Source organism: Mobula birostris, chromosome 3 (assembly GCF_030028105.1).
Source record: "Mobula birostris isolate sMobBir1 chromosome 3, sMobBir1.hap1, whole genome shotgun sequence".
Classification (NCBI taxonomy): domain Eukaryota; kingdom Metazoa; phylum Chordata; class Chondrichthyes; order Myliobatiformes; family Myliobatidae; genus Mobula; species Mobula birostris.
In genome coordinates this window covers 226635444-226655191 of record NC_092372.1, presented here as the reverse complement: position 1 = coordinate 226655191, position 19748 = coordinate 226635444, and the positions used below count along the sequence as shown (strand labels likewise).

At 42.3% G+C, this 19748-nt stretch overlaps 1 protein-coding gene across 1 annotated transcript in view; it reads left to right on the top strand.

Moving 5' to 3' along the window:
* Nucleotides 1–19748, top strand: part of slc39a4 (solute carrier family 39 member 4) — a 62733-nt gene that overhangs the window by 27027 nt on the left and 15958 nt on the right. Inside the window, exons 5-8 of the mRNA XM_072252089.1 lie at nucleotides 7967–8141; nucleotides 11500–11672; nucleotides 16237–16374; nucleotides 17372–17473. Of these exons, the coding sequence (XP_072108190.1) occupies nucleotides 7967–8141; nucleotides 11500–11672; nucleotides 16237–16374; nucleotides 17372–17473 (588 nt within the window). The remainder of the gene's footprint in view (nucleotides 1–7966; nucleotides 8142–11499; nucleotides 11673–16236; nucleotides 16375–17371; nucleotides 17474–19748) is intronic.

Sequence of the window (19748 nt, the reverse complement as noted above, 5' to 3'; positions counted from 1 at the left end):
GGGCTCTTAACTTGTTAAGCAGCCTCATGTGCAGCAGCTTGTCAAAGGCCTCCTGAAAATCCAAGTATACAATATCCACTCACTCTCCTTTGTCTATCCTGCCTGATATTTCCTCAAAGAATTCCAACAGATTTGTCAGGTAAGATTTCCCCTTCAGAAAACCATGCTGTCTTTGGCCTATTTTAACATGTGCTTCCAAGTACCCCAAAACCTCATCTGTAATAATACTGTTCTATCAGCTTTTACTGCCCATCTGTCAGGATACTCAGCGTCAGCAGTTTCAGGGCTCAGTGATATCATGACCTTTAGAAACCAGACTTATCAGAGTAACCTCTGGAAGAACCAGAGGTTCAAATCTCATGGAAGTCCATGAGTCACATGGGCCGGTCAAGTTCCAGTTGATAATAGTGTCCTGAGATTTGCATGTAGTCAATAAGGTGTGTTACAACCGGTCTCTTTATTGCTGGGTACACAAAATAAAAATTTAGCCAGAACCTCCACCTTAATCACAATCCAAAAACTGCTGTTGGAATTCTCCATAGGGTGGCGAATCTGTGGAGTTCATTGCCACAGGCAGCTTTGGAGACCATCATTTGGGTATATTTAATATAGAGGGTGCTAGTTCCTTGATTAGTCAGGGCATCAAAAGTTACTGGGAGAAGGCAGGATAGTAGGGTTGAGAGGGATAATAAATCAGCCATGTTGGAATGGTAGGATAGACGTGATGTGCCGAATAGCCTGCCTTATGTCTTATGGTCTAATATGAAGATGCTGGATCTTTATTCCTTGACGTGTTGAAGAATGAGAGGTGACCTGGAGAATGAGAAGTTATAAAATCTTGAGGAGTACAGATGAGGTGGATGGTCATAGTTTCTTTTCCCCGCTAGAGTCAGGGGTCCAAAACTACAGAGCACAGATTAAAAATAAGAGGGTAAATTTTTAAGGGAGGCCTGACAGGAAGCTCATTTACATGGAGGGTAGTGAGTACCGGCATGAGCTGCCAGAGGAAGTGGTCATGGTGGATACAACTACAACATTTAAAAGGCATTTGGATAGGTACATGGAAGCTTATGGGCCAAACGTGGGCAACTGGGCCTAGCAGGGTGAATGCTGTGGTCAGCACGGACCAGCTTGGCAGAAGGGCCTGTTTCTGTGCTGTATTACTGTCTGGCTCTAAGGGATAAAGGAGAATCATCCTTATTCGCCAGATACATTTACATGTTTTAGGAATTTGCTGTGGTGTTTTGGTGCGAAATGCAACAAAAAACAACAACGTTCAACAATTATAAAGAATTAAATTTTAAAAATGGTATATAAAATAAAACTAATAAAGTCAGAAGTTAAAGTACAGATATGAAATAAAATGGTCATAAATATGAGCATGTATTTACAATGTAACCAGCAGGGGGCGTCACGGTAGCAGAGTGGTTAGCACAACACCTTACAGTACCAGCGACCCAGTTCAATTCACAATGCCGTGTGTAAGAAGTTTGTATATCCTCCCTGTGACTGCGTGGGTTGTCTGGTCTCTGAGACCGTGGTCATTGTAAATTGTCCTGTGATTAAACTAGGATTAAATCACGGGTTTGCTGGGTAGCATGGCTTGACGGGCCAGAAGGGCCTATTCCACACTGTATCCCAATAAATTAATAAATAAAAACTGATTTAAAATATTTACAGTGCAGGTAGTGACTGAGGAAATAGATAGAAAGGGGTGTGGGGCTCTAACTGGAATGGTTGATTGGAGGAAGAAATTTTTGAGATGGCGTCCAGAAGGGAGCTATGGGAAAAGGCAGTTTTCAGGGCGGATAGGGTCCTGCTGCTCATTTATCCTGGATGCATCAAAGTCCTGCAGTGATAGCAAAGCAATATAAACTATTTATAGAGTTGCAGAAGCAGTGGCAAGTGGAGAATAACTGAAGTTAATTACTTTGGTAAGGAAAGAACCCTTTATAAGCAGTGTAAGACTAGTAATAGTAGCGGTACACAAGTAAACTGGTCTGCTAAGCAATGAATATAAATACAGCAAACAGTTAGACAGGCAATGGTTGGCTTTAATAGAAAGGGAGATTGGAAAATGCAATGCTGCTGTGACTTTTCAGGGTTTTAGTAAGACCACAGCTGGTCAGTGTGCGTGAAGTTTCTAAATCAATATCTAAAGGTAGTATGAAAGTAGCAATGTGGATTCACTACATCGATTTCCGGAATGAGAGGCTGTTCTCTGACGACTAACCCACACTATAACCAGGTCAGAGGAATGAGGGATAATTACACGGTAGCCTAGCAGTTAGTGAAGGCTTTTACAGCCCGGGCCGCTGAGGAGACCGGAGCTCAATTCCGGCACCTTCTGTAAGGAGTTTGTATGTTCTCCCTATGACCGCATGACTTTATAAATAAATACCCACACACTCACGGGGAGGAATATACAAACTCCTTACGGGTAATGTCGGAATTGAACTCTGAACACCGACACCCTGAGCCGTAATTGCACTGAGCTAACCACTGTTATCAATGCTCCCCAATTTTAATTTGTTAATCATACCATGTGCATGTAAGTAATTTCTAAGTTCCTTGGTTCAAGCAGGAAGTACTACTGTTACTCAGAATGTTCACTGCACAGAACGTTTACCACTTCATGCATCTGGGAATGTCAGTAAAGTTATCTGACCACCAGAGGGCAGAGCTGTATTATAGTATAGTTTCACAGGACAAACCACAGGTGCTGGAAATCTGGAGCAATACAGAATCAGAATCAGGGTTATTATCACCGGCATGTGACGTGAAATTTGTTAACTTAGCAGCAGCAGTTCAATGCAATACATAATCTAGCAGAGAGAGAAAAATAATAATAAATAAAATAAAACATAATAATAAATAAACAGGTAAATCAATTACATATATTGAATAGATTATTAAAAATGTACAAAAACAGAAATACTGTATATTAAAGAAAGTGAGGTACTATCCAAAGCTTCAATGTCCATTTAGGAATCGGATGGCAGAGGGGAAGAAGCTGTTCCTGAATCGCTGAGTGTGTTCCTTCAAGCTTTTGTATCTCCTTCCTGACTGTAACAGTGAGAAAAGGGCATGCCCTGGGTGCTAGAGGTCCTTAATAATGGACGTTGCCTTTCTGAGACACTGCTCCTTGAAGATGTACTGGGTACTTTGTAGGCTAGTATCCAAGATGGAGCTGACTAGATTTACAACCCTCTGCAGCTTCTTTCGGTCCTGTGCAGTAGCCCCTCCATACCAGACAGTGATGCAGCCTGTCAGAATGCTCTCCACAGTACAACTATAGAAGTTTTTGAGTGTATTTGTTGATATGCCAAATCTCTTCAAACTCCTAATAAAGTATAGCTGCTATCTTGCCTTCTTTATAACTGTATCTATGTTGGGACCAGGTTAGATCCTCAGAGATCTTGACACCAAGGAACTTAAAGCTGCTCACTCTCTCCACTCCTGATCCCTCTGAGGATTGGTATGTGTTCCTTCATCTTACCCTTCCTGAAAGTCCACAATCAGCTCTTTCATCTCACTGACGTTGAGTGCCAGGTTGTTGCTGCAGCACTATTCCACTAGTTGGCATATCTCACTCCTGTACGCCCTCTCGTCACCACCTGAGATTCTATCAACAATGGTTGTATCATCAGCAAATTTGTAGATGGTATTTGAGCTATGCCTAGCCACACAGTCATGTGTATATAGAGAGTAGAGCAGTGGGTTAAGCACACACCCCTGAGGTGCGCCAGTGTTGATTGTCAGCAAGGAGGATATGTTATCACCAATCTGCATAGACTTTGGTCTTCCGGTTAGGAAGTTGAGGATCCAATTACAGAGGGAGGTACAGAGGTCCAGGTTCTGCAACTTCTCAATCAGGATTGTGGGAACAATAGTATTAAATGCTGAGCTATAGCCGATGAACAGCATCCTGACGTAAGTGCTTGTGTTGTCTAGGTGGTCTAAAGCTGTGTGAAGAGCCATTGAGCTTGCATCTGCCGTTGACCTTTTGTGATGATAGGCAAATTGCAATGGGTCCAGGTCCTTGCTGAGGCAGGAGCTCAGTTTAGTCATGACCAACCTCTCAAAGCATTTCATCACTGTCAATGTGAGTGCTAGTCATTAAGGCATCTCACATTATTCTTCTTTGGCACTGGTATAACTGTTGCCTTTTTTAAGCAAGTGGGAACTTCTGCCCGCAGCAGTGAGAGGTTGAAAATGTCCTTGGATACTTCCACTAGCTGGTTAACACAGGTTTTCAGAGCCTTACCAGGTACTCCATCGGGACCTTCTGCCTTGCGAGGGTTCACTCTCTTTAAAGACAGTCTAATATCGGCCTCTGAGACAGAGATCACAGGGTCATCAGGTACAGCAGGGATCTTCACAGCTGTAGTTGTGTTCTCCCTTTCAAAGCGTGCATAGAAGCCATACACACAAAATGCTGAGCATCCACAGAGGAAAATGGACAGTCAAGTTTCTTGAGGATCTCAGCCTGAAACATTAACTGTCCGCTTCCCTCCACAGATGCTGCCTGACCTGCTGATCTAAGCATTTAAGCAAGAAATACAGTGGATTCAGGCAGGGGTGCAGTGGCAGCCGGGGTGCACCCAGCACATCTTTAAGAAAAAAGCCGAAATAAACAAGCTAATTAATTAGGTGCCGCCCAGAAGCCAGTCTTCATTAGAGGAACTGCGGTGGAGAGGGTCAATAACTTTAAATTCTTCGGCGTTAAGGATCGACGTTTCTCTCTCTGAGAAGTGTCAGGGGGTACGTCCTGGGACCAGCACGTAACTGTCATTACAAAGAAAGCAAGGCAGCGCATATACTTTATTAGAAGGTTGTGTAGATTCAATATGTCACCTCGATCCTGACAGCCCTGTCTTTTCAGCTTGTCTGGGCTGGCGTTTAAATTGACCAAACAATAGAACAGCTAAAGGCTCCAGTGCCCTGGAAAGAGGAGTGAACATCACGCAGAGCAAGTGAAATTGGCCTCTGATCTGGGCCACCATTTACATGCCAGCCGACACTTAATTAATTAGCTTGTTTATTTCGGCATTTTTCTTAAAGATGTGCTGGGTGCACGCCGGCTATCGCTGCACCCCTGGATTCAGGTTAATTAGGGCATTTCGGGACCAGTACATTTTAGCTCAATTAAGTGGCTGCCCCAATTAGCCAATCTTCATTTGCATTGTAACATTCAAGATAATTGCTGATATCTTTAAATTCTTTGTAGTTCCTAAATTGTTGAAGTGGTGAAATCATTTCAATTTCACTCCTGGCCATTTCTGACATCTCGTGCTTGAAACCGCAGTGAGCAAAACAGTTCTGAATTGTCTTGTTGATTATTTCTAAAAAATCACTGCTTTTTGAACACAAACATGTGCAACTGACGTTATTTAAAAACTGTTCATTCCAAGCACAGTGTAGTTGGGCCATCAGTTTATTGGGGCAGCTGATTATTTGCAACAACACTTAAGGAACAAAAACTGACTGAGAAACTAATGGCCACACAAACACATGCAACTTACGTTAGTTAGAAAATGCACTGGATTGTAAACACTTTAAACCACTTTTTATAATGCCGTTTACATTGTAAATATATGGTGGTATTTGTGCACATTTTAGTCGATATCTGAACTAACTTATTTTTATATGATTATTTGTTCTTTATAGCTGTTGAATGTTGTATATCACACTGACCAACACACCGCTGCAAATTCCTAATACATGTAGATGTTGATCCTTAATCCTTTTAAGGTTACAGATCTGAAGTGGTTATTCAGATACAGAATCCGAATGGCAGAACGAGTGAGAGGAGAAAGTGAATTGTATCTTTGTTTGTTTATTTATTTATTTATTTATTTATTCTGAATCTTGTATTTATTTAGGGATGCAGCATGGAACAGGCCCTTCTGGCCCTCCAAGCTGCACTGACCCACGATTCAACCCTCGCCTTATCACGGGGCAATTTACAATGACCAATTAACCTACTAACCAGTAGGTCTTTGTATTGTGGGAGGACACTGGAGCACCTGGAGAAAACCCATGCATTCTACGGAGAGGGCATTCAGGTCCTTACAGATGACATTGGAACTGAACTCTGAACTTCGTATCCCCAAGCTGTAATAGCATTTTGCTAACGCTATGCTACTCTGGCACCTCATGTTCCATGGCATTTACTATCGTCAAATAGATTAGATTAGATTAGATTATGAGGACACTCAGTCCTCGATTATTGTCATTTAGAAATGCATGCACTAAAAAATGATACAACATTCCCCCAGAATGATATCACAAGAAAACACAGGACAAACCAAGACATAAACTGACAAAACCACATAATTATAACATATAGTTACAACAGTGCAAAGCAATACCATTATTTGATAAAGAGCAGACCATGGGCACAGTTTAAAAAATGTCTTAAAGTCCCGATAGACTCATCATCTCACGCAGGCGGCAGAAGGGAGGAACTCTCCCTGCCATGAACCTCCAAGCGCTGCCAACTTGCCAATGCAGCACCATTGGAAGCACCCGACCGCAGCCGACTCTGAGTCTGTCCGAAAACTTCGAGCCTCCAACCACTCCCTCCGACACAGCCTCTCCAAGCACCATCCTCTGCCAAGCGCTTCGACCCCACCCTGGCTGCTGAGCAACAAGCAAAGCCGAGGACTCGGGGCCTTCTCCTCCAGAGATTCTGGACCACACAGTAGCAGCAGCAGTGAAGCAGGCATTTCAGAAGTTTCACCAGATGTTCCTCCGTCCTCTCACGTCCGTCTCCATCAAATCAGGATTGTGCACGGCACCCTACTTGACAAATAACAGACATCACCACCGGAGTGGCTGCTGTGAGCTGCGTCACGCCACCATCTTCTCCTCCCACCTGTATATCCACCCTTCTTGGGCACCACATTAAGGCTGTTCAGAATCAGGTTTAATATCACTGGCATATGTCATGAAATCTGTTGTTCTGCAGCAGCAGTGCATTGCAATATACAAGAATAGAAAATTATAAATTACAATAAGAAATACATATAAAATTTTAAATTAATTAAGTAATGCAGAAAGAGGTCAAAATATGTAAAATAAATGGTGAGGTTCTGTACATGGGTTTGTTGCCCATTCAAAAATCTGATGGCAGAGAAATGTTTGCCAAGAAGTTTAATTACAAGTTCAAGTTTATTGTCCTTCCACTATACACATGTATACCACCAAAGGAAACAACGTTCCTCCGGGCAAAGCGCACAACACAGTGCATATGACACATACACATAACACATAAAGTAATATTACCGCAAATAAAGTAACAAATAATGACGTGCATATATGATACAAGTTAAAAGGTAAACCGGTTTAAAGGTTAAAATTTGTTGGCGCGTGGCCAAGTGGGTAAGGCGTCGGTCTGCTTATTTGAAGGTCGCTAGTTCGAGCCTCAGCTGAGGCAGCGTGTTGTGTCCTTGAGCAAGGCACTTAACCATACATTGCTCTGCGACGACACCGGTGCCAAGCTGTATGGGTCCTAATGCCCTTCCCTTGGACAACATCGATGGCATGGAGAGGGGAGACTTGCAGCATGGGCAACTGCTGGTCTTCCATACAACCTTGCCCAGGCCTGTGCCCTGGAAACCTTCCAAGGCGCAAATCCATGGTCTCATGAGACTAATGGATGCCTAGTAAAAGGTAAACAGTATAATGCCACTGGTGCTCTACATGTGATGAGACCTGAATGGTAGCAGGGAGTTCAATAATCTCATGGCCTGGGTGAAGAAACTGTTTCCTATCCTAACTGTTCTTGTCCTAATGCTATGGTAGCTCCTGCTCGATGGTAGGGGGTCAAAGAGATCGTCGGATAGATGACCAATCCTCGCCCAGTCTTCCAAACAAAATATATTTAGAAAGTCTGTAAGTTCAATGTAGAATATGAACTGATTGGCTCTTATTTCTTTTCCCCTTTTCATTCTGTTTGTAGAAATGTTTTAGTTCCACTGAAATAATGGCGATTCATCAGATTGCAGCCAATGGGACGATTTCCCAAAGCGAGTTTGTTCAGCTGAGCCCTACGTTAATTCAGCAGCTTCTGAGTCAGGCCTGCACCAGAGCTCATGGGAAGGAGCCACACAAACATCAGCTGACCACTGCGGAAAGTAAGGTCTCCAACAAACGATTATGTGCTGGTTTTCGGTAATTTTACAAATATGACACACATTTTGGTGAAATTTACTTACTTACTACCCATCGATTGCACAAGTATTAAGTAAGTAAGTAGTACAAAAATAGAGCAAGGAAGTAGTGAGGTCATGTTCATAGATTCATTGTCCAATCAGAAATCTGATGGCGGGGAGGAGGAAGCTGTTCCTGAAACATTGAGTGTGTCTCATTAGACCATAAGACATAGGAGCAGAATTTGGCCATTCAGCCATCGAGTCTGCTCCGCCATTCCATCATAGCCGATCCCGGATCCCACTCAACTCCATACACCTGCCTTCTCACCATATCTTTTGATGCCCTGACCAATCAGGAGACTATCAAGTTCTGCCTTAAATATACCCATGGACTTGGCCTCCACTACAGTCTGTGGCAAAGCATACCACATATTTCCTCGTGTTTGTGGCCACATACTTACTACTCTCTGGCTAAAACGTTTTCTCCTTACCTCTGTTCTAAAGGGTCGCCCCCTCAATTTTGAGGCTGTGCCCTCTAGTTCTGGATAACCCCACCATAGAAAACAGCCTCCCCACATCAAGCCCATCTACATTTGGTAGCTTTCAATGAAATACCCCCTGTATTCTTCTAAATTCCAGTGAGTACAGGCCCAAAGCTACCAAATGCTCCTCATAAGTTAACCCCCTTCATTCCCAGAATAATCCTCATGAACCTCCTCTGGACTCTCTCCAATGACAGCACACCCTTTCTGAGATATGGGGTCCAATACTGTCAACAATACTCCAAGTGTGGTCTGACAAGTGTCTTATAAAGGTTCAGCATTATCTCCTTGCTTTTATATTCTATTCCCCTTGAAATAAAGGCCAACATTGCATTTGCCTTCTTTACCACAGACTCATCCTGTAAATTAACCCTCCAGGGGTCTTGCATGTATAAAAACATATAAACATATAGAAACATATAAAATTATGAAAGGGATAAGATAGGGGCAGGAAAGTTGTTTCCACTGGTAGGTAAGACTAAAACTACAGGACATAGCCTCAAGATTTGGGGGAGTAGATTTAGGATGGAGATGAGGAGGAACTGCTTTTCCCAGAGAATAGTAAATCTGTGGAATTCTCTGCCCAATGAAGCAGTGGAGGCTACCTCAGTAAATGTATTTAAGACAAGGTTGGACAGATTTTTGCATAGTAGGGGAAGTAAGAGTTATGGAGAACAGGCAGGTAGGTGGAGCTGAGTCAATGGTCAGATTAGCCATGATCTTATTGAATGGCAGAGCAGGCTCAATGGGCCAGATGGCCTACTCCTGCTTCTATTTCGTTCTTATGTTGCACACGGTCTCCTAGGTCCCTCTGAACTCCTGATTTTTGAACCTTCTCCCCATTTAGATAATAGTCTGAACTATTGTTCCTTTTACCAAAATACATTATCATATGCTTCCCAACACTGTATTCCATTTTTAGCCCATTCTTCCAATCTGTCTGTCCTGCTGCAATCACATTGCTTCCTCAGCACTAACTACTTCTCCACCTATCTTCATATCATCTGCAAACTTTCCACAAAGCCATCAATTCCATTATCTAAATCATTGACAATGTAAAAAGTAGTGGTCCCAATACTGACTCCTAAGAAACACCAACCAGAAAAGGCCCCTCTTATTCCCACTCGCTGCCTCCTGCCTGTCAGCCATTCCACTATCCATGTCAGTATCTTTCCTGTAACGCCATAGAATTTTTATCTTATTAAGCAACCTCATGTGTGGCACCTTATCAAATGCCTTCTGAAAATCCAAGTAAATAACATCCACTGCCTCTCCTTTGTCCACCCTGCTTATTACTTCTTCAAAGAACTCTTAACAGATTTAAGACCATAAGATATAGGAGCAGAAGTAGGCCATTCAGCCCATCAAATCTGTTCCACCATTCAATCATGGGCTGATCTAATTCTTCCAGTCATCCCCACTCCCCTGTCTTCACCCCATACCCTTTGATGCCCTGGCTAATCAAGAACCTATCTATCTCTGCCTGAAATACACCCAATGGCTTGGCCTCCACAGACGTTCGTGGCAACAAATTCCACAGATTTACCACCGTCTGACTAAAGTAATTTCTCCACATCTCAGTTCTAAATGGACGTCCTTCAATCCTGAAGTCATGCCCTCTTGTCCTAGAATCCCCTACCATAGGAAATAACTTTGCCATATCTAATCAGGCAAGATATCCCTTTACTGAAACCATGCTGACTTTGACTTACTTTATCATTAGTCTCCAAGTACCTCAAAACCTCATCTTCAGTAATAGACTCCGACATTTTCGCAACCACTGAGATTAGGCTAACTGGCCCATAATTTCCTTTCTTTTGCCTTCCTCCTTTCTTAAAGAGCGGAGTGACATTTGCAACCTTCCAGTCCTCTGGGACCATGCCAGAATCAAGTGATTCTTGAAAGATCATGACCAATGCATCTGTTATCTCTACAGCAACCTCTCTCAGGACTCTGGGATGTAGTCCATCTGGTACAGGTGACTTATCCACCTTAAGATCATTGAGTTTGCCTAGCACTTTTTCCTTTGTAATAGCAACGGGACTCATTCCTGCTCCCTGACACTCATGGACCTCTGGCACACTGCTAGTGTCTTCCACAGTGAAGCAAGATGCAAAGTACCCATTAAGTTCATCTGCTATTTCTTTGTCCCCCATTACTACCACAGCTTCATTTTCCAGTGGTCCAATATCAACTCTCACCTTCCTTTTACTCTTTACATAACTGAAAAAACTTTTGGTATCCTGCTTGATATTATTGGCTAGTCTGCCCTCATATTTCATTTCTTCCCTTCTTATGGTTTTTTTAGTAGTCTTTTGTTAGATTTTAAAAGCTTCCCAATCATCCAACTTCCCATTACACTTTTGCTACATTATATGCCCTTTTCTTGGCTTTTATGCAGTCTTTAACTTCCTTTGTCAGCCACAGTTGCCTACCCCTACCATTTGAGAACTTCTTCCTCTGTGGGACATATCTATCCTGCACCTTGTGAACTATTCCAAGAAACTTCAGCCATCCCTGTTCTATCATCATCCTATACCATTAGGATTCTATAGCTCCACCTTTATGATAGCAATGTGAAGAGGACATGTCCTGGGTGATCAACGTCCTTAATGACAGATGCCGCCTTCTTGAGACATCACCTTTTGAAGGTGTCCTAAATGCTGAATAATCAATAAAGAAAAATAATTTCCTGTAAACGCCAGCAAGAAAATGAAAGGCAAGGCAGTGTATGGTGATAGATACCTGCTTTGAAAATAAATTTACTTGCTTTTATTTCAACTTTAACTGTTTTCCAGAATTTATTTATGGATCGATTGCAACATTCATTATCAGTCTTTGTGCGGTGCTTGGGATCATAATTGTTCTATTCACCAGCTGCAACAATGCTTACCAATACGTCATTCAGGGCTTTATAAGCCTGGCTGTGGGGTCACTAACCGGCGATGCAGTGTTACATCTCATACCCAAGGTGAGCACACTTCAACTTTATTCTCTCATAACGTTTGATATGGTGGTGTTGGTTGTCCATCACGCCTGATAATGACAGTAAACCTGCGCGGGGGTTTTAAAGCAGAAAAGCTGTTGCACTGGGCAGTTCCACTTCCCCTTGACTTTGGAAGTCTAGTTCCAGCCATCACAACTGGGGTCTTCCTTGGTTGCAGTGGATGACAATGATATCTTTTGTACCTCGTCATGTCCATAAGACGAGCAGAACTCGGCCATTTGCCCCACGGAGTCTGGTCCGCCATTTCATCATGACTGATCCAAAGTTCCTCTCAGCCCCAATCTCCTGCCTTCTCCAGTATCCCTTCATGCCCTGACCAAACAAGAATCTATCAACCTCTGCATTAAATGTACATAAAGACATGGACTCCACTGCCCCTCGCAGCAACAAATTCCAGACCATTCTCTGGCTAAAGAAATTCCTCCTCATTTCCATTCTAAACAAACGCCCCTCTATTCTGAGGCTGTGTCCTCTAGTCGGACCATCCCACCATAGGAAACATCCTCTCCACATCCACTCTATCAGGGCCTTTCACTATTTGGTAGGTTTCTATGAGGTCGCCCCTCATTCTTCTGAATTCTAGTGAATACATATGACAAGCTATTCAATCTGGAATCATTTTTGCGAACCTCCTTTGAACCCTTTCCAATTTGAACACATCCTGTCTAAGATAAAGGACCCAAAATTGCTCACAATACTGCGAGGCCTCAACAATGCTTTATAAAGTCTCAACATTACATCCTTGTTTTTAAATTCTAGACCTCTTGAAAAGAATGCTAATATTGCATTTTGCTTTCCTCACCACAGACTCAACCTGCAAATTAACCTGTAGGGAATCCTGCACAAGGGGTTCCAAGTCCCTTTTCACCTCAGTTTTTTGTATTTTCTCTCCATTTAAAAAAATAGTCAACCCTTTCATTTCTTTGAACGAAGTGCATGACCATACATTTCCCGACACTGTGTTCCATCTGCCATATTCTGCCCATTCTCCTAATCTGTCTAGGTCCTTCTGCAGCCTCTCTACATCCTCAAAACTACCTGCCCCTCCTTTGTCTATCCTGCTTTTCACTTCTTCAAAGAATTCCAACAGATTTGCCAGGCAAGATTTTTCCTTCAGGAAACCATGCTGACTACGGCCTATTTTATCATGTACCTCCAAGTATCCTGAGACCTCATCCTTAATAATCGACTCCAACATCTTCCCAATCAGAGGTCAGACTAACTGGTCTATAGTTTCCTTTCTTCTGCCTCTTTTCCTTCTTGAAGACTGGAGTGACGTTTGCAATTTTCCAGTTTTCCAGAATCTAGTGATTCTTGAAAGATCATTACTAATGCCTTGGTGATCTCTTCAACCATCTAGTCCAGGTGACTTATCGACCTTCAGACCTTGCAGTTCCCCAAGAGCCTTCTCTCTACTTCTGGTAACTTCATGCATTGCATGCTCCCTGACACCTGGAACTTCCACCATACTGCTAGTGTCTTCCACAGTGAAGACTGATGCAAAATACTTATTCAGTTGGGCCGCCATTTCATTGTCCCCCATTAATACCTCTCCAGCACTATTTTCCAGTGGTCTGACATCCACTCTTACCTCTCCTTTATACTTTATGTACCTGAAGAAACTTTTGGTATCCTCTTTAATATTATTGACTAGCTTACTTTCGTATTCCATCTTTACCTTATTAATGACTTTTTAGTTGCCATCTGTTGGCTTTTAAAAGTTTCCCAATCCTCTAACTTCCCACTAAATTTTGCTCTATTATATGTCCTCCCTTTTATGTTGGCTCTGACTTCTCTTGTTAGCCATGGTTGTGCCATCTTTCCTACAGAGTACTTCTTCTTCTGTGGGATGCATATATCCTGTGCCTTCTGATTTGCTTCCAGAAATTCCAGACATTGCTGCTCTGCTGTCATCCCTGCCAGTGTTCTTTTCCAATCAATTCTGGCCAACTCCGCTCTCATGCCTCATAGTTGTCTTTATTCTACTGTAATACTGATACATTTGACTTTAGCTTCTCCATCTGAAATTTCAGGGTGAATTCAATCATGTTATGATCACTTGCCCCAAAATGAATTGAAATGAATTGAATTGACTTTATTTCTTACATCCATTGCATACATGAGGAGTAAAAATCTTTACGTTGTCTCCATCTAAATGTGCAATGTGCAATCATAGTAATTTATAATAATTCATAATAAATAGAATAGCCAATGTAACATAGAAATACACTCAAATTAGCATGAGTTAATCAGTTTGATGGCCTGGTGGAAGAAGTTGTCCCGGAACCTGTTGGTCCTGGCTTTTATGATGTGGTGCTGTTTCCCAGATGGTAGCAGCTGGAATAGATTGTGGTTGGGGTGACTCGGGTCCCCAATGATCCTTCGGGCTCTTTTTTCACACCTGTCTTTGTAAATGTCCTGAACATTGGACCTTAAGCTCTCTGATCAATTTTGGTCAATTGTACATTACCCAATCTATAATTGCTGATCCCCTAGTGGGCTCTACCATGAGCTGCTCTAAAAAGCCACCTCAAAGACACTCTAGAAATTCCCCCTTCTGGAATCCAGCATCAACCTGATTTTCCCTATCTACCTGCATATTGAATTCACCCATGACTATTGTAACATTGCCCTTTTGGCATGTATTTTCTATCCCCCATTGTAATTTGTACACCACATCCTAACTACTCTTTGGGGGGGGGGAGTCTGTATACAACTCCCATCTGGGCCTTTTTACACTTACAGTTCCTTAGTTCTACCCACAATGATTCAATATCTTCCATACCTGTAACATATCTTTCTAATGATTTGATTTTGTTTTTTACCAACAGAGCAACGCCACCCCCTCGATCTTCCTGCCTATTCTTTTGATACAATGTGTATCCTTGGACGTTAAGCTCCCAGCTATAATCTTTCAGCCATGATTCTATTCTGTGATGCCTACAACATCATACCTGCCAATCTGCAACTGTGCTGCAAGTTCATCTACCTTATTTCGTATACTGTGCACACTCGGATACAACGCCTTCAGCCTTATATTCACCCTTTTCAGTCTTGCCCGCCTTTTACATTGTAGCTCATCCTGTTGACTGCATTTTGCCCTATCAATAGCCTCTCCTCACTGCACATTGCTTCTGTTTGTAAACCAGCTACCTTATCTTCAGCACTGTTATCTGCCTTTTCTACGATACTTCTTGCATTGAAATATATGCAACTCAGGATACTAGTCACACCATGCTCAACCTTTTGATTCCTAATTTAGTCTGAAGTCTTACCAACATCTGCCTCCACAACCTCTCCACTAACTGTTCCGGCGCTCTGGTTCCCATCTCCCTGCAACTCTTATTTAAACCCCACCGTGGTAACAAACCTTCCCACAAGAATATTAGTCTCCCTCCGGTTCAGGTGCAAACTTTCCCTGGAAGAGAGCACAGGGATCTAAAATTCTTATGCCCTCTCTCCCTACAGCAACTCCTTAGCCACAAATTAAACTGTATAATCTTCCTAGTTCTGGCCTTGCTAGCACATGGCACAGGTAGCAATCCTGCGATCACAATCCTGGAGGTCCTGCCCTTTAACTTAGCACCCAACTCCCTGAACTCCCCATGCAGAATCTCACCAGCTGACCTACCCTTTGTTCTCCACAGAGCTTTGCAGAACTGACTTCCTGGCCGTTGTATCTCACTGTTCATCACATCCGCCCAGTCCGCTGGAGCTAACAGGCACGTCCCCATCTTAAGGGATATGACGCCTGCCAGCTACCCTCACCTGGTTTAACCCACCTGTTGAAATACTGTACCGGGCTGTGGCCACTCTGTCATGCAAACAGCTACTCGGAGCAACAGGTGAGAGCTGAGTGTCCAGTGGGGACCAAAGGCGAGTAAGCTGCTCCAGAATGGACACAACAAGCCCCTTCACCAGAGGTGCTGCCCTTCCCTAGACACCCCATACACCCCTACATTTTATATATTGAAAACGAATTAACTTTATTTGCTTGCTGCCTATGGGGAAGCTTTCACTTGACTCTGTAATGGGAATGATGCAGTGTCAGTATGTAAGTATTAACAGTGTACATCTGAGTAATTCCTCTTTAATTGGTTGCTCTCATTATGTTCATGTAAGGAGCTTGTACATTCTCCCAATGACTGCATGGGTGCTCTGGTTTCCTCCCACAGTCCAAAGACATATGGGTAGGTAGGTTAATTGGTTATTGTAAATTGTCCCGTGATTAGGCTGCGGTTAAATCAGGGGATTTGCTGGGCAGTGTGGCTCAAAGGGCTTATTCCGTGCTGTATCTCAATAAATAAATAAAACATGCATAAATACATAAATACTAGCATATATTTTCAATGTAAACAGCATTATAAAAAAGTAGTTTAAAGTGTTAAAGTGAACAGTAAGACCAAAGGAGGAGAAACAGTTTAATGAGGTTTGAAGAGGATGGTGAGAAATATTGACTTGATGGCCTGAATGTCCTGTTTTCATGATATGTACTTAAAGGAAGATTGCTTTACCTGTTTCTTTCTAGTTTCTTGGCTTGCACTCTCATGAGAATAGTGTTGAACACACCCCAGCCCCTCACATCTGGAAGCTGATGGCTGTTCTAGGAGGCATCTATGCTTTTTTCGTGATGGAAAAGCTATTTGGAATATTCATAAAAGATGATGTAAGTTGTTTTATTTCAATAAAGAATACATAACATATGTAAAGGCTAACTATCCAATTCTACTTTTCTTCCATACCTTTGCACATGAATTTTCAACGTATAAAATTGAAAGGCCTTTGCCCTGTACTGTTTGCCATAAAACAAATTTGCATTATTTATGTCAATGATTGAAAATCTGATTCAGGGAGGTACAAGACATTTACCCCCCTGAATGTCTTCTCATCTGCAGCTCACAGCTTTTCATTGTCTTTGTTTCCTCTCTTCCTCAAGTTACTCTTATTATTCTAGAAGACACAGGAGCAAAATTAGGCTATTTGACCCATCGAGTCTGCTCCGCCATTCCAACATGGCTGACTTATTATCCCTATCAAACCCATTCTCCCGCCTTCTCCCCATAACTTTTGATGCGCTAACTAATCAAGAACTTATCAACCTCCACTTTAAGTGTACTCAGTGACGGCCTCCTCAGCCATCTGTGACAATGAATTCCACACTTTCACCATGTGGCTAAAAAAATTCCTCCCTATCTCTCTTCTACGTGGACATCCCTCGATTTTTAGGTTGTGTTCTCTGGTCCTAGACTCACCCACTAAACTCTCCAAGTCCACTCTACCTACACCTTTGAATATTTGGTAGATTACAATGAGTCACCCCTTCATTCTCCTAAGAGCCGGAGAGTACAGTCCCAGATCAATTCTATCAACAGATTAGCTCTGCATGTATCACTAGGGCAACTATTATCTTTGTCCCATCAGAGACATTCACTTTGTCCTCTCCATCAACATAAAACTAACTGTCTCACTCTAAAACCTGAAATATTAATTTATTACTCTTTCAGCCTGATGAATGCTATGAACATTTTCTGTAGCACATGGCAAGCACAGAGCATCATACAAACAGCATTCACAAGAGACATATAAATTTATCACAATATTTACAAGAATAAACACTGCCGCATTGATTAAGTGATTGCAAATGATGTCATTCGTGTTTCTAGTTGCCGGATGAAAAGGGCCATCACCACTGTGACCATGAGTTGGCACTGCAAGCATTTAAAAAGAATCAGAAGAAAATACAGACAACATCCCAAGTTGAACTGGTAAGTGTGCACTTGCTTTTGGAGGATTTTACAGTTCATGTTATATGTGTTTTTGGTTTCTGGTTATTCATTTTTATTGCTACACTCACAACACGCTGGAGGAACTCAGCAGGTCAGGCAGCATCTGTGGAATCAATCAGTCAACGTTTTGGGCCGGAACTCTTCATCAGGACTGAAGAGGGAAGGGGCGGAGGCCCTATAAAGAAGGTGGGGGGGAGGGTGGGGAGACAGGAGGATGCTGCGCGACCTGCTGAGTTCCTCCAGTGTGTTGTGAGTGTTGCTTTGACCCCAGCATCTGCAGAGTATTTTGTGTTTACGATTCATTTTTATTGCTATTTTGTGCGATTTGATTGGGCCACTTAGGCACGAGCTGCAGTCAATCACACAGTGCTAAACTGAACTGAACTAAATTGAACACTGTATTGAGGCCTCTGCAGTTTGATCTTCAATACTCAGTGTATTATACACTCGTTTTTTTTTGACTGCATGATTTGTTCTTTTTTTCACACATTGGGTGTTTGATGTTTTCTTTTAATGAGCTCCATTGTGCATCTTTGTTTCGAGGCTGCTTGTGGGAGGAAGGGTCTCAGAGTTGTGTTGCACAATTTGGTTGATGAGACTTTCCTTTCACCACTGTTGGATTCTGATGTTTTGATGCAAGATTCTTTCAGAAGTCAGGAAAAAGGCACCAAACTTGTTGCTTCACAATTATTTTATTGAGCACAAAGACAGTTGAAACAGACAGTAACGGGAGCATAGGCTAGTGAGTGAAGGGAGAGGGAAGCAGAAAGAAGAAAAAGATGGTGGCAGTGCGTGTTTAGCTCTTTTTATACTCCACAGGTAAGAAATGTTCCATTCAAATTTGCAGAAATCAGATAGCCACTATTCAAAGAAGCACCAGAGAAGCTTCCAAAGCTGTCCAGAATTATACAAAGGACTATAACCACTATGGGGTACACTGAACAACTGTGTACACATTCTATGGCCACTAGAAAGCATACTAAACAGAAGTAGTTACATGAAATACAAGTAGGTAATCAATTCTTAAACTACAAAGAAAATACGGTGGTGTCTAATCCAACACCACCGATAGCCCAGTGGTTAAATTACTGAACTAAGATCCAGACTGTTGATCTCAGAACGTGAGAGTAAGTTCTCCTACAGCAGCTGGGGAATTTAAATTCAAACACCCCAATAAATCTGGAATTGAAAGCTGAGCATCCGTAGTGGTGAATATGATAATGATGGCTTATTATAAAGCTCATCTACTCACTAGTGTCCATAAGGAAAGGCTATCTGCCAGCCGATCAGGTAAAATTATGATTCCACATCCATAGAAATTTTTGATTCCTAGTTTAGAACACAGGAGAAAAGCACAGCACTGCACAGGCCCTTTGGCCCACAGTGCCGTGCCGATCTTTTAACCTACTCTGAGATCAATCTAATCCTTCCCTCCCATACATAACCCTCTGTTTTTCTGTCATCCATGTTCCTATCTAACAGTCTCTTAAACGTCCCAAATGTATCTGCCTCTCCCACCACCCCGGCAACACGTTCAATGCACCCACCACACTCTGTGGAAAAAAACTTACCTCAAAGTATAGCCCTCTATACTTGCCTCTAATCACCTTAAAATTTTAGAAACATAGAAAACTTACAGCACAATACAGGCCCTTTAGCCCACAAAGTTGTGCCCTCTTCCACTCTGGGAAAAAGTTTCTGGGCATCCATTCAATCTGTGCCTCTTATCATCTTGTACACCTCTATCATATCATCTCTCATCCTCCTAGGCTCCAAAGAGAAAGTCCTAGCTCACTCAACCAGTCCTTGTAAGACATGCTCTCTAGTCCAGCTACATCCTAGTAAATCTTCTCTGCACTCTCTCTAAAACTTCCATTTCCTTCATATAAGGAGGTCAGACCTGAACACAATATTTCAAGTGTGGACTAACCAGGGTTTTATAGAGCTACAGCATTACCTCACAGCTCTCGAACTCAATCCCCCGACTAATATAGGCCAACACACCACACACTTCCTTAACCACCCTATTAACCTGCATGGCAACTTTGAGAGATCCATGGATGTGGACTCCAAGATTCCTCTGTTCCTCCACACTGTTAAGAATCCTGCCATTAACCCTGTAATCTGCCTTCATATTCAACCTTCCAAAAGTTGAATCACTTCACCCTTTTCCAGATTGGGGTGCAATTAGGAATACACAATAAATGCCATTGACAACCAGATCATGTCAATAAATTAGGATTAAGACAAAAAT